We start from the raw sequence: 15919 nt of genomic DNA on the forward strand, positions 1-15919 counted from the left end.
CAAATTGAATCGAATCATGAATCTGACATGTCAGATTGAATTGAAGAATCAAATTGAATTGAATCGAAACTGACAAAGAATCATATGGTGTAGATGGGACTCATTCTGTCTGATTCTCCCAGCAGCTTATGACTTTGTACAAACTCCCTGCTCCTGCCCTCTGGTTGCTTAGCAACAATGTAAACACACATTGAGGAGGTCAGCAGAGCTCAGCCATTACAGCTATAACGGCGATTCCTGATGGCAGTGGATTATACCACTGAAAACTAGGTAGCCAGGAGTTATGGTTGTGAAATGAAAGTAAAAAAAAAAACCCACCACCACACACAAATGGATTAGCCTCCCAGTCTGTCATCAGTCATGGTTTACATTACATGTTGTATTGATGAAACCATCCATTTAAAAAAACACAAACTTTTAAACCATTTTAGAATTATGTTTAATAGCTTATGTATAAACCACTTTTACACATTCGCAAAAGAACTCCTTTTAAAGCGGACTTGAGATGAAAAACTAACAAGTAACTTGTCTATATATCTTATCTAACGTTTACATAGTTAACACAGCAAATCTGGCAGTGTACAGCTTCAACAGTTCATGATGATTTTATTGCTGTTATACGATGAGCGGCCATGTTATGTTTGTCATCATTGCACAGGTAATCTGCAACTGCATCTCCAGCCCTCACCCTGTGAAAAATTCACTCCCCCCTCTCTCTGCCTCTGAAATCTGTCTAGTAACCTCCTGCTCAGACTGAGCTCCCATAAGCCCTTGCTACATGGGTCTGAGTGCCTTGGCGTTTTAGAGAACCTGTGGGCGAGGCTTGTTTAGTTTATTGCAATGGTCCTCAAACTAAGGCTCGCGGGCCGAATGTGGCCCCCTGAGGCTTTTTTCTTCTAACACACCGCGCACACACCGCGCACGCACCGCGCACCCCCACACGCACCGCGCACCCCCACACGCACCACACACGCACCCCCCACACACGCACCCCCCACACACGCACCCCCCACACACGCACCCCCCACACACGCACCCCCCACACACGCACCCCCCACACACGCACCCCCCACACACGCACGCCCCACACGCACGCGCCCCCACACACGCACGCACCACACGCACGCGCCCGCACGCACCACACGCACGCGCCCCCCCCCACACACACACGCACGCGCCCCCCCACACACACACGCACGCGCCCCCCCACACACACACACGCACGCGCCCCCCCACACACACACACGCACGCGCCCCCCCACACACACACGCGCCCCCCCACACACACACGCGCCCCCCCACACACACACGCGCCCCCCCACACGCACGCGCCCCCCCCACCCACACGCACCCCCCACCCACACGCACGCATCCCCCACACGCACGCACCCCCCACACGCACGCACCCACGCACGCACCCCCCACACGCACGCACCCACGCACGCACGCACCCCCCACACACACGCACGCACGCACGCACCCCCCACACGCACGCACGCACCCCCCACACGCACGCACGCACCCCCCACACGCACGCACGCACCCCCCACACACACACGCACGCACCCCCCACACACACGCACGCACGCCCCACACACACGCACGCACCCCCCACACGCACGCACGCAGCCCCCACACACGCACGCACGCACGCACCCACACACACGCACGCGCCCCCCCACACACACACGCACGCGCCCCCCCACCCACGCACCCACGCACGCACCCCCCACACACACGCACCGCACGCACCCCACACACACACGCACCCCCCCCACGCACGCACGCACGCACCCCCCCCACACACGCACGCACGCACCCCCCCCCCACACACGCACGCACGCACCCCCCCCCCCCACACACACACACACACACACACACACGCACGCACCCCCCACACGCACGCACCCCCCCCACACACGCACCCCCCACGCACGCACCCCCCACGCACACACGCCCCCCCCACACACACACACACGCACCCCCCACGCACGCACCCCCCACACACACACACACACGCACACACCCCCCACACGCACCCACCCCCCCCACACACAAGCACGCACCCCCCCACACACAAGCACGCACCCCCCCACACACACACAAGCACGCACCCCCCCACACACAAGCACGCACCCCCACACACACAAGCACGCACCCCCACACACACAAGCACGCACCCCCACACACACAAGCACGCACCCCCACGCACAAGCACTCACAAGCACGCACGCACAACCACGCACCCACACCCACCACACACAAGCGCACACACCGCGCGCACACACCACACGCACACACGCACACAGCGTGCTCCACACAGCGCGCGCGCTCCACACAGCGCGCGCTCCACACAGCGCGCGCGCTCCACACAGCGCGCGCGCTCCACACGCGCACGCAAGCGCGCACACGCAAGCACACGCACACAGCACAAGCGCACACAGCACAAGCGCACACAGCACAAGCGCGCACAGCACAAGCGCGCACAGCACAAGCGCGCACAGCACAAGCGCGCACAGCACAAGCGCGCACAGCACAAGCGCGCACAGCACAAGCGCGCACAGCACAAGCGCGCACAGCACAAGCGCGCACAGCACAAGCGCGCACAGCACAAGCGCGCACAGCACAAGCGCGCACAGCACAAGCGCGCACAGCACAAGCACACAAGCACACGCACACAGCACAAGCACACGCACACGCACAAGCACACGCACACACACACACACACAGCACAAGCACACAAGCACACAAACACGCACACGCACAAGCACACACGCACAGCACAAGCACACAAACGCACACGCACAGCACAAGCACACAAACGCACAGCACAAGCACACAAACGCACACGCACACAAACGCACACGCACACAAACGCACACGCACACAAACGCACAAGCACACAAACGCACACGCACAGCACAAGCACACAAACGCACAAGCACACAAACGCACACGCACAGCACAGCACAAGCACACACGCACAGCACGCACACACAGCACAAGCGCGCACACACAAGCACACACGCACAGCACAGCACAAGCACGCACACACAAGCACACACACGCGCACAAGCACACACAAGCACACACAGCACAAGCACGCACACACGCACAGCACAAGCACACACAGCACACGCACAGCACAAGCACACGCACAAGCGCGCGCACACAAGCACACACAAGCGCACACGCACAAGCACACGCGCACAAGCACACGCGCACAAGCACACACACGCGCACAAGCACACGCGCACAAGCACACGCGCACAAGCACACACACAAGCACGCGCACAAGCACACAAGCACACGCACACACGCGCACACAGCACAGCACAAGCACGCACACACAAGCACACACACACGCGCACACGCGCACAAGCACACACACACGCGCACACAAGCACACACAAGCGCACGCACGCACAAGCACAAGCACACGCACACAGCGCACACGCACAGCACAAGCGCACAGCACGCCGCACGCGCGCACAGCACACCGCACGCACCCGACGCAAGCACACACCCCACACACACCACACGTGCACACCCCACACACACCACACGTGCGCACCCCACACACACACACACCACACGTGCGCACCCCACACACACACACCACACGTGCGCACCCCACACACACACACCACACGTGCGCACCCCACACACACACACCACACGTGCGCACCCCACACACACACCACACGTGCGCCCCCCACACACACACCACACGTGCGCCCCCCACACACACACACCACACGTGCGCCCCCCCCCACACACACCACACGTGCGCCCCCACACACACACCACACGTGCGCCCCCCCCACACACACCACACGTGCGCCCCCCCCACACACACACCACACGTGCGCCCCCCACACACACACACCACACGTGCGCCCCCCACACACACACCACACGTGCGCCCCCCACGCACCCCACACGTGCGCCCCCCACGCACCCCACACGTGCGCCCCCCACACGCGCACCCCACACGTGCGCCCCCCACACGCGCGCCCCACACGTGCGCCCCCCACACGCGCGCCCCACACGTGCGCCCCCCACACGCGCGCCCCACACGTGCGCCCCCCACACGCGCACCCCACACGTGCGCCCCCCACACACGCCCCCCACACACGCCCCCCACACGCGCCCCCCACACGTGCGCCCCCCACACGCGCCCCCCACACGTGCGCCCCCCACACGCGCACCCCACACGTGCGCCCCCCACACGTGCGCCCCCCACACGCGCACCCCACACGTGCGCACCCCACACGCGCACCCCACACGCGCACCCCACACACACACACCCCACACGCGCACCCCACACGCGCACCCCACACACACACACCCCACACACACACACCACACGTGCGCACCCCACACACACACCACACGTGCGCACCCCACACACACACCACACGTGCGCACCCCACACACACACCACACGTGCGCACCCCACACACACACCACACGTGCGCACCCCACAAGCACAAGCGCACCGCACACACGCACCGCATAAGCACACACGCACAGCACACCGCACGCACCCGACGCGTGCACACCCCACACACACCACACGTGCGCACCCCACACGCGCACACCACACGTGCGCACCCCACACACACACACACACCACACGTGCGCACCCCACACACACACACACCACACGTGCGCACCCCACACACACACACACCACACGTGCGCACCCCACACACACACACACCACACGTGCGCACCCCACACACACACACACCACACGTGCGCACCCCACACACACACACACCACACGTGCGCACCCCACACACACACACCACACGTGCGCACCCCACACACACACACCACACGTGCGCACCCCACACACACACACCACACGTGCGCACCCCACACACACACACCACACGTGCGCACCCCACACACACACACCACACGTGCGCACCCCACACACCACACGTGCGCACCCCACACACACACACACCACACGTGCGCACCCCACACACACACACACCACACGTGCGCACCCCACACACACACACCACACGTGCGCACCACACACACACACACACCACACGTGCGCACCCCACACACACACACCACACGTGCGCACCCCACACACACACCACACGTGCGCACCCCACACACACACACCACACGTGCGCACCCCACACACACACACCACACGTGCGCACCCCACACACACACACCACACGTGCGCACCCCACACACACACACCACACGTGCGCACCCCACACACACACACCACACGTGCGCACCCCACACACACACACCACACGTGCGCACCCCACACACACACACCACACGTGCGCACCCCACACACACACCACACGTGCGCACCCCCCACACACACCACACGTGCGCACCCCCCACACACACCACACGTGCGCACCCCCCACACACACACACCACACGTGCGCACCCCCCACACACACACACCACACGTGCGCACCCCCCACACACACACCACACGTGCGCACCCCCCACACACACACCACACGTGCGCACCCCCCACACACACACCACACGTGCGCACCCCCCACACACACACCACACGTGCGCACCCCCCCACACACACACCACACGTGCGCACCCCCCACACACACACCACACGTGCGCACCCCCCACACACACACCACACGTGCGCACCCCCCACACACACACCACACGTGCGCACCCCCCACACACACACCACACGTGCGCACCCCCCACACACACACCACACGTGCGCACCCCCCACACACACACGCGCGCACGCACACACCGCACGCACCCGACGCAAGCACGCACCCCACACACACCACACGTGCACACCCCACACACACCACACGTGCACACCCCACACAAACACGCCCCACACAAATACGCACCCCACCCAAGCACGCGCACACCCCACACAAGCAAGCACGCACGTCGGAGTCGTGGTTTCAGAAACTGAGGAGTCGGAAGATTTTTGTACCGACTCCACAGCCCTGCTATAAACCACTGTATATGGAAGCGACACAATTATGTAATGAATAAAAGTTCATCTTGGATCCACTTTAAGTCAGAAACTTTAAAATTAAATTAACAAAACCTAAGTAACATTTATTAATGACTTGCACATAAATATTTTTCGTGGTTACATTTTAGTTTTACGATTGCTTAGTGTAGTGTACAATAAATATCAATCGTATGTCACATACCAACCTTTTTATTCCCCTCTGCACCACAAATCTAGCATAATAGATTTAGTTGGGCTGATGCGGAGAGACCTCCTAAACAGAAACTCCGACCAAGAATTGAACTTTATCCCAATCAGTAGCTGATACCCCCTTTTACATGAGAAATCTATTCCTTTTCACTAACAGACCATCTGTGTGGCTGATATTGTGGTGAAACCCCTCCCACAAACTCTGAGGCCCGTGGTACTCCTGGCAGTTTCCTGTCTGTGAACCTTGTTGCATTGTAGGGAAAAAGCGGTTTACAGCTGTTTCCAACTGCTAAAAAAGCTGCAGCAGCTACATCACCTGCCAACAGTAAAAATGTCACCATGTAATGTCAAAATGTAAATAAGGGATTTAAAAGATTTTACAATGGGAAAACACTGACTAAATTATTTATACATAATTATTGTAAAACTGAAGCATTGTTTTTTATTACATTATTTAAACTGGAGTTCCTCTTTAAAGCTGAGCTCAATTGACCTAGAGCTCGCCGCTATTTCTGGTCATGCGCCAGTTAGTATGACTATTCTAAGCCACTTATTGAGAGAGAAGGCTTGAACTGGAAACTGAATTTTGACTTGCTCTCCTCTTAAGCTCAAATTGCTGCCATTTTTGCTGCTTTTACCTCTTTGAGATTAATAACAATCCGGACACAGGACCTATGATCTGGGAGGAGCACAAGGCCTCAATTAGAGGTGATTTTATTAAGATGGGTTCTCAGCTCAAACTGTAGCTTTATTTCAAGCACAGTTAGACAAAGTTAAGTGACTTGATTCACTCCCACTAAGGAGCCCGTACATCAGAAGATAATGAACAGAGTCGACAAAGAGACACATTATCTCTAATCAAATCTGATTAGAGATAAATTTGTTTTTGTCAAAGCTGCCTGTATACTGCAGGCCAATAACCGTCCGATGAAATTTTAAGAGAATCAGCTGAGCCTGCAGTGTCCGCCGCTGCCCCCCTAATGTATAAACTTGCTCCACCCGGTGTGTGCGTTATAAATTAGCTGTCCTGTGTCAGCCTCCGCATGGTGTGTAACTTCCGGCCGGCTCTCCGTACACACCACTGGTGCATGGCATATGTCAGACGCTGTGTCAACGTTAGGCGCTATGCACCAGTGGCGTGTACTGAGGCCGCCCGAAGGCTACGGACACCGTGCGGCGGCTGACACAGGACAGGTAACGTATAACGCACACATAGTGGGTCACTTTGGCAACGGCAGGGGTTTTGTCACACTTCCGATCAACCAACTTTAGTCTTGTCGCCATGACTGTGCTTCCTCTGCTCTCCAGCACACTCTGACTTGGGATCTGGGACCCATCTCCATTGCTACCACTCGCTCAGCCTCTTGCTGTCCAGGAACCAGGACCTACATCAAAGGGAGACAATAAGAGCCCACTGGGCAACACAAATGCCAGTTGATCTCTATGCCAAACAATAAATCTGCTACCTTGCCGATCTGTCACACAACTATCTGGCTACCACTTGTTGCATTGCTGAACTGTCAGTGTTGAATTCACCTCTAACCTGGCTTGCTTGCTTGCTTAATGTGCTGAACTCTTTACACGTTGTGTTGAATAATGCTTGCCTTGATGTGCTGGCTGTTATGCATATTGTGATATGGAGTAAAAGCTTGGTCACAAACTGCACCAGTGCTAAGAAGACTTCCTGTCTGGTTATCTTGATACTGCTGAGCACGCCTCGGGGCGGTGATCAAAGTGAAATTATCGCAAGTTATCAAGAGTACCTGGTGTTTACAGCAAAGTCCCAGTGTGATCATTTGAACTGTCTTACACCTGCATCACTACGTGAGCTTAGTGAGCAAAGTTTCATTATACCCTTTGCATGATTGCACGATTTTCTAGGATCGTATTGGGACATTGATAACCTCCCCCTTTTTTTTTTTCTTCGTGTGCACATGATATAAGAAGCTTTTTCAGTACCTATGGTATTATGGGAGTAAGAGGTTCGGGGCTCAGGAACAGACAAGCTGGTGGGGAGGATTTGCCGTTGTGGGTTTTTATGTCATAAATAATAAATAGTGAATTTTGCAAATATTAAAGTTTTTTTTTTTTTTTTGTTTTGGAGTTTTGTTCTTGTATTTTTATAAGCCATTTGTATTCATTCAGGTCATACCCCTCTATTCTAACTCAGTTTTTTTTTTTCTTCCAACTTTAGTCTGTCATTTTGCACTAAGCGCGATCGACAAGCTTGACCAATTTCGGGTGAAATCTGTCGCGTTGTCGACCGGGCCTTTACTTGGCGGCACCAAATTTTTTTTTTCTTTCCTCCAACCAATTTGATAAATCGACTTGGTCGATTGGCTGCCAAAGTCGCCTGATGTATGGACACCTTTACAGTCTGCTAGGGAACTTTTTGCAAAAGATGCTGTTTTGCAGAGTTAAGAGACCTTGGTATCAATTCACTAAAATTATGCTGGAGATAAGGCAAGAGAAAACTTATCACCACACATCAATGGTATTTTCAGTGTGCATTCATTAAAGACGCTTGCCTTATTAAGGTGTAGAGATAAGTTTTCACAGTGAAGGTGGCCATACACTGGTCGATTTGCCATCAGATCAACAGATAGATCCCTATCTGATCTAATCTGATCAGAGAGGGATCAGATGGCCGCCTTTACTGCAAACAGATTGTGAATCGATTTCAGCATGAAATCCAGGGCTGTGGAGTCGTGGAGTCGGAGTCATGCAGTCGGGCAATTTTGGGTGCCTGGAGTCGGGAAAAAATGCTCCGACTCCTAATGAATTTGTAACTGTAATTAAAATAGAAAATATGATAAAATGTTCTATTTCTCAGATAATAGTCATTAAAAATAATGTATATATACAGTATATATACAGTAATAGCTGTGCTTAGTCCACAAAAATGAAATAAACCAATCAAAATTAGTTACTTGTGCTGCTTCAATAAAGCAGTCCCCGTATTTTTAAGGTCAGATATACATATCTGATTGTGACTGTATATATGATGTGTACACAGGAATCTCTTATATATATACTAAATAACATCTATGCTGTAAGAATAAAGCCTGATGTGTAGCTATGTGACTAATAGAGATGGTCAACAAGATGGAAATAATTCTGCATTGATGCTGATTTATGCAAATGTATGCACTCCCTTTGCTGATGAAATAAAATAATTTGATATGTTATTAAAATTTGGTTTGGTGACTACAAATTAAAGGGTAACAGACGGATGAAAAGTAAAGTTTTATACATACCTGGGGCTTCCTCCAGCCCCCTTCAGGCTAATCAGTCCCTCACTGTCCTCCATCACCGGATCTTCTGCTATGAGTCCTGGTAATTCAGCTAGTCAGCGCTGTCCGGCTGCACCCCGCTCCCACAGCCAGGAACATTCTGCACCTGCGCAATAGTGCTGCACAGGTGTAGTACGCTCACGGCGGAGTGTGTTCATGCGCACTACACCCGACTGGTTCAAGTACCTGGACTCATAGCAGAAGATCCAGGTGGTGGAGGAGGACAACGAGGGACTGATTATCCTGAAGGCGGCTGGAGGAAGCCCCAGGTATGTATAAAACTTTAATTTCATCTGTCTCAGGTTTACTTTGTTACACAGTAGTACTATACATATGCACTCCACACAGAGCTGCAGGGAATCCACTGAGAATGCTGTGCACATTGAACACAGAGGTGTTGTCTGTTTACAATCTCCTCATTCCCCTGCAGAGTACCTGCACATCATTCTTACATGCACCCACACTTGATAGATGTTCTTTGTTCCGGTTGTACTTTTTACAAGTACTCTTACCAAGGACTAGTTTTAGTCTAAAGGGAATAAATATAGTAGTCTATATATCCTTCTCACTTCAGTTGTCTTGTAAAATTCCTAAGCGTTGGCAGTTAAGAGACGAATTTCATGTTACATACTTTTAATCAACAAAATTGTAATATGCAAATTAGAGGAGTCTGAGTCGGTGGAATCCTAAACTGAGTCGAGTCGGTGGATTTTTGGACCGACTCCACAGCCCTGATGAAATCTATTCATCTGTGAAGCCGCCCCCGCCCCCCTCCGCCTACATTACCTGATCCGGCCGGCGCGAGTCCCCCAGTCTCTGCTGTCTTCTCTGCTCTGGGCTCCACCTTCACTGTACTTCCGCCGAGCGGATCATTCAGAAACAGCCTCATCAGTCTGCAGACAGACTACATGCGCACTACTGTCCGGAGAACGACCACCCAGCGGGAGGGTGGGAAGGACCTGTCCTCTGTAGTAATGCGTGTGTACGCACCTCTAGAGGCACACATAGCCGTATTCACAAAGAAGACAAGGACCCTCAGAATTGTAAATTACCGACCAATATCTTTGCAAAATCTTGACCTTTTAAGGGACACTGTAGTGGGGTCAGGGGAAATGAGTTGAAGTTACCCGGGACTTCTAATGGTCCCCCACAGACACCCTGTGCCCACGCAGCCACTCGCCGATGCTCCGGCCCCGCCTCTGGTTCACTTCTGGAATTTCAGACTTTAAAGTCTGAAAACCACTGCGCCTGCGTTGCCGTGTCCTGGCGCCCGCTGATGTCACCAGGAGCGTACTGCGCAGGCCCAGTATGGTCTGTGCCTGCCATGCGCTCCTGGTGACATCAGGAGAAGCGAGGACACGGCAACGCAGATGCAGTAGTTCTCAGACTTTAAAGTCAAATTCCAGAAGTGAACCTGAGGCGGGGCCGGAGCATCGGTGAGTGGCTGCGTGGGCACAGGATATCTGCGGGGGACCATTAGAAGCCCGGGGTAAGTTCAACTCATTTTCCCCCGACCCCCTTACAGTATCCCTTTAAACTGTTCACAAAGGTGTTGATCAATAGGCTAATGGAATATAATTTCTGATTAAAGAGAACCCGAGGTGGGTTTGAAGAATGTTATCTGCATACAGAGGCTGGATCTGCCTATACAGCCCAGCCTCTGTTGCTATCCCAAACCCCCCTAAGGTCCCCCTGCACTCTGCAATCCCTCATAAATCACAGCCATGCTGTGAGGCAGTGTTTACATCTGTAGTGTCAGTCTCAGCTGCTCCCCCGCCTCCTGCATAGCTCCGGTCCCTGCCCCTGTCCCTTCCCTCCTATCAGCAGGGAGGGAAGGGATGCAGGCGGGGACTGGAGTTCTGCAGAAGGCGGGAAGAGCAGCAGACTGACACTATAGAGATAAACACAGCCAGCTCTGACAAGCTGTTTGTCAGCAGCGTGGCTGTGATTTATGATTGATTGCAGAGTGCAGGGGGACCTTAGGGGGGTTTGGGATAGCAACAGAGGCTGGGCTGTATAGGCAGATCCAGCCTCTGTATGCAGATAATATTCTTCAAACCCACCTCGGGTTCTCTTTAAGACACTGGGATCAATCTAAATTTTTCCCTGGTGGTGAGGCACAGGATAATGGGGATGGCTGAGATGAGAATTTTTGCTTTGATGCAACATTATGCAAATTTTGTATGCAAATTTATGCAACTTGAACATGAATCAAATCCTGCTGCAGTAAAGTTCGGTTGGTCCATTTTTCAAGCTGCATAAATTTGCATACAAAATTGGCATAATCCCACATCTTGAAATTTGACCATCCGTACTACATAATCTAGTCAAAACTCTATATTCAGTCCTGGCTTTCTTGGTGCTGTGGGTAGGTAATTATCCTTCACTGACAGAGAAGACGTTTGATGGTGGCGTGGCTATATTTGCAGCCTGTCTCTTGTCATCTAGGCCTGGGAACTAAGATCCTGGGTTTTACTTTTATATATCCATCCCACTGCACAAATGGTGTTCTCTAAGTTTTTTTTTTTTTCATTGAAAAATGGTACCAGGCAAGGATGCCCTCTTTCCCCCTTGATATTGATTCTGACCATGGAACCTTTTAAATGACTGTATATGCTGCCTGGTACCTGCTCACTGCTTGCTGAGCACACCGTTCAACTGTCTGTGGAAAAAGAGGCCTTACTCCTGAAACCTTTCTCTTGCATATCTCACTTATGTCATTAAGACAATGGCCTCAATTCACGGAGCATTATCAAACGTTTATCAAACACTTTATCAAACGTTTGATAATTTACCTCATGGGTAAAATCTCATTTTAAATTCACTAAGGTGTTATATATTTATCGAATGTTTTACCGATAAAACATTCAACAAATATATAACACCTTAGTGATTTCAAAATGAGATTTTACCCATGAGGTAAATTATCAAACGTTTGATAAAGTGTTTGATAAACGTTTGATAATGCTCCGTGAATTGAGGCCATTACTGATCCCTAATCAGACACTTGCTCAACACTGCAAAGGTCTCTATACTTTTTTTGGAGCTTTGTCTTATAAGAGACTCATGGCTTTAGGGGGGTAAGTCTCTTCTCGCCTCTCCTCTGATAGAGGTTTTGCCTACTCCTGGCCAGGGGTGACTATCACTGCATGGCTATTTTGGGTTTAGTTCACACTTTTTATGTTGTCTGGCTGTGTTTTTCATGGTTGCACAGAAAGGTAATAGTCATGATTTATAAAACACTTGTGATTGTATGTTGCTGTCTTAATAAAAGTATATTATAAATCAGGGAGAGGAAAGATTTTTTTTATAATGGACTAATACCTGCTAAATTTTATAAATTAATATTGTAAGTGTTTTTTTTTTTGTGTTTTTTTTTTTTTGCAGTCCTGAGCAAAGCAGGTTAGTGGAACTGGAAGAACAAGCAAGAGCTGCAAAGAAAGGCCTTTGGAGTGATGGGACTGGCTCTCAAACCATTCGAGACCTCAAATACACAATTGAAAACCCAAGACATTTTGTGGACTCCATGCATCAGAAGCCTGTTAATGGTGAGATGGATCAAAACCTCCTCGTTCTTTAGTGAAATCAGCAGTGACTTCAACTTTATCTTAGTAATTCTTCTAACTCATACATTAACCACTTAAGCCCGAAGGGTTGAAATTTTTTTACATCCGAGCAACTTTCACCCCCCCCATTCATTTGCCAATAACTTTATCACTACTAATCACAATTAATTGATCTATATCTTGTTTTTTCCGCCACCAATTAGGCTTTCTGTGGGTGGTATATTTTGCTAAGAGCTACTTTACTGTAAATGCATTTTAACAGGAAGAATAAGAAAAAATTCATTATTTCTCAGTTTTCAGCCATTATAGTTTTAAAATACATGCCTCCATAATTAAAACTCACGTATTTGCCCATATGCCCCGGGTATTTCACCGTTAAAATTATGTCCCTATCACAATGTATGGCGACAATATTTTATTTGGAAATAAAGGTGCATTTTTTCCGTTTTGCGTCCATCACTGTTTAGAAGCCCATAATTTATTAAATCATATTGATATACTCCTTTGACATGAATATTTAAAAAGTTCAGACCCTTAGGTAACTATTTGGGTTTTTTTTTTTTTTTTATTGTAATTTTTTTTTTTTTTTTTTTTAATTTAAACTTGTATGTGGGTATTTTTTGGTGTGGGAGGTAAACAGGTTTTTTTTAAATATATTTATAGGTTTATTCTTAACTTTTTTTTTTTAGGTGTAATTTGCTATTTGGCCACAAGATAGCCAGAATCAAAAAGTCCTGGGAGCGATCGATCTCGCTCCCAGGCAGAAGGAAACCAGAGCTCAGAAAAGCCGCAGCGTCTGAAGAGACGCTGTCGTCTTTTCTCCGGGGGGGTCCGATCAGCGAAAGGGATTTATAATCCCTTTCACTGATCGGTGGGCTAGCGGCCAGCAGCGGGGGCGCACACGGGGGGGGGGGGGGGGGCCGCGGGCGCGCGCGCAGCCCAACTGGACGAGAAATCTCGTCCAGTTGGGCTTAAGTGGTTAATTTACAAATTAGCTTTTTTTTTTTTTTATTTACCTCTTTAAAAGTGCTCAATGATGCATTCATTAACATTTTATTAACAAGTTAAAAGGATAAAAAGTTGCAATTACAAGATGTAAGCAGCGTACAGGTAGTCCCTGACTTACGAACTACCTGCCGATGCGAACGACATGGATTCTCAGTTTCCATGGGAACAAGCCCAAAATTTTTTTTCTAATTGGACTTGTAGTTTTTAATCGATTTTAAATAAAATCAAAGAAAAAAATGGTTTTTAAACTTGTATAAACAGGTATAAAGGGCAGAGGTGACACAGGGGGACACTGGAGGTACAGGGGACAGAGCTGGCACAATGTTCCGACTTAAATACAGATTCAGGTTAAGAACGAATCTACAGTCCCCATCTTTTGTTAACCGAGGACTGCCTGTATATCACCCAACATTAGGGTATTCAGGAATCTCTCTCTCACTTCTCCCTCTGAGTTCCCTAGCTGTGGATAGTAGCTAGTGTCCAGATATTGTTAGACATTTGGGGTAGGGTGGTGGTTCGGGGTCCTGTTTCACAGTGCCTGCAGTGTCATGACTTGTTTCAACATGCTTACGCCTTCATCAGATCTCTCAGATCTCTAACATCTGACCTGTTACTCCAAGCTATTGGAATTGAAAGTTTCATTTCTGCAAATTAGACGGAAGTCATTGCTGTTCCAGAACATATTGTAACCTAGGTTGAATAGCAGGTTATACAATGGTTTTCAGAGTTGACATAAAAGGATTAGCTTGTATTTACAAAGTTTAGAGAAATGCAGTAAACGTTTCCCTGTTTAGATTCCTAAAGAGATGAGAAATGGCTCTGGTATTTTAAGGGGTGCTTGAACCCAAATATAATGGGCCACTATTTCCATGCACTTAGAACAAGCATGCATTGGTAACTGCTTGATTCTGCTTGGTAAGGGCTGGTTCAAACGGCAAGTGCTTTTTAAGCACTTTGTGATTTTTTTTTTTTTTATTTTTTTTTTTATTTATTTATTTTTAAAAAGCTCGTGCTAATGTAATGCATCGTGTATGTTTTCCCTTGAGTGATGTGATTTTGCATTAGCAAGAGTTTCAAATGGCTAGCACTTCAAAGGATCTTGCAGTGTGAACCAGCCCTGGCTTGCTGCTTGGCAACGGCTCACTGAGCACTCTGTTCAGCTGCCTGTGGAAAAGGGCCCTTAGAGTACTTGTAGAGGGTGCTGGAACCTAGAACATCGTTGGAGTCCTAGGCAATCTTAAAGAGAATCTGTATTGTTAAAATCGCTCAAAAGTAAACATACCAGTGCGTTAGGGGACATCTCCTATTACCCTCTGTAACAATTTCGCCGCTCCTCGCCGCATTAAAAGTGGTTAAAAACAGTTTTTAAAAGTTTGTTTGTAAACAAACAAAATGGCCACCAAAACAGGAAGTAGGTTGATGTACAGTATGTCCACACATAGAAAATACATCCATACACAAGCAGGCTGTATACAGCCTTCCTTTTGAATCTCAAGAGATCATTTGTGTGTTTTTCCCCCATGCACTGAAGTTTCAGGCTGCTCTTTTCTTCCTGCAAACAGCTTTGCCCTTGTTTGTAATTCCTCAGTATGTGAAAGCCCAGCCAGCTCAGAGGACGATTTATCCAGCTTGTAAAAGATAAGAGCGAGAAGAGAGAAGCTGCTCTAATCCTAAATAGCACACAGGCAGTGTGCATAAAGGGGAGTTCATAGCAGAACCACAACACTGAAGAACTTGGCAGCCTTCCAGACACAGGCCTGACAAGTCTGACAAGAGAGAGATAAGTTGATTTATTACAGAGACTGTGTTAGTAGAAAGTGCTGCAGTTAGCCAGAACACATTAG

The 15919-nt window shown here is 50.2% G+C and overlaps 1 protein-coding gene across 1 annotated transcript in view; it reads left to right on the top strand.

The window, feature by feature from the left end:
- Window positions 1–15919, top strand: part of SND1 (staphylococcal nuclease and tudor domain containing 1) — a 977252-nt gene that overhangs the window by 19414 nt on the left and 941919 nt on the right. Inside the window, exon 5 of the mRNA XM_068275928.1 lies at window positions 12889–13049. Coding sequence (XP_068132029.1) covers window positions 12889–13049 — 161 coding nt within the window. The remainder of the gene's footprint in view (window positions 1–12888; window positions 13050–15919) is intronic.

This window comes from Hyperolius riggenbachi, chromosome 3 (genome assembly GCF_040937935.1).
Source record: "Hyperolius riggenbachi isolate aHypRig1 chromosome 3, aHypRig1.pri, whole genome shotgun sequence".
Classification (NCBI taxonomy): Eukaryota; Metazoa; Chordata; class Amphibia; order Anura; family Hyperoliidae; genus Hyperolius; species Hyperolius riggenbachi.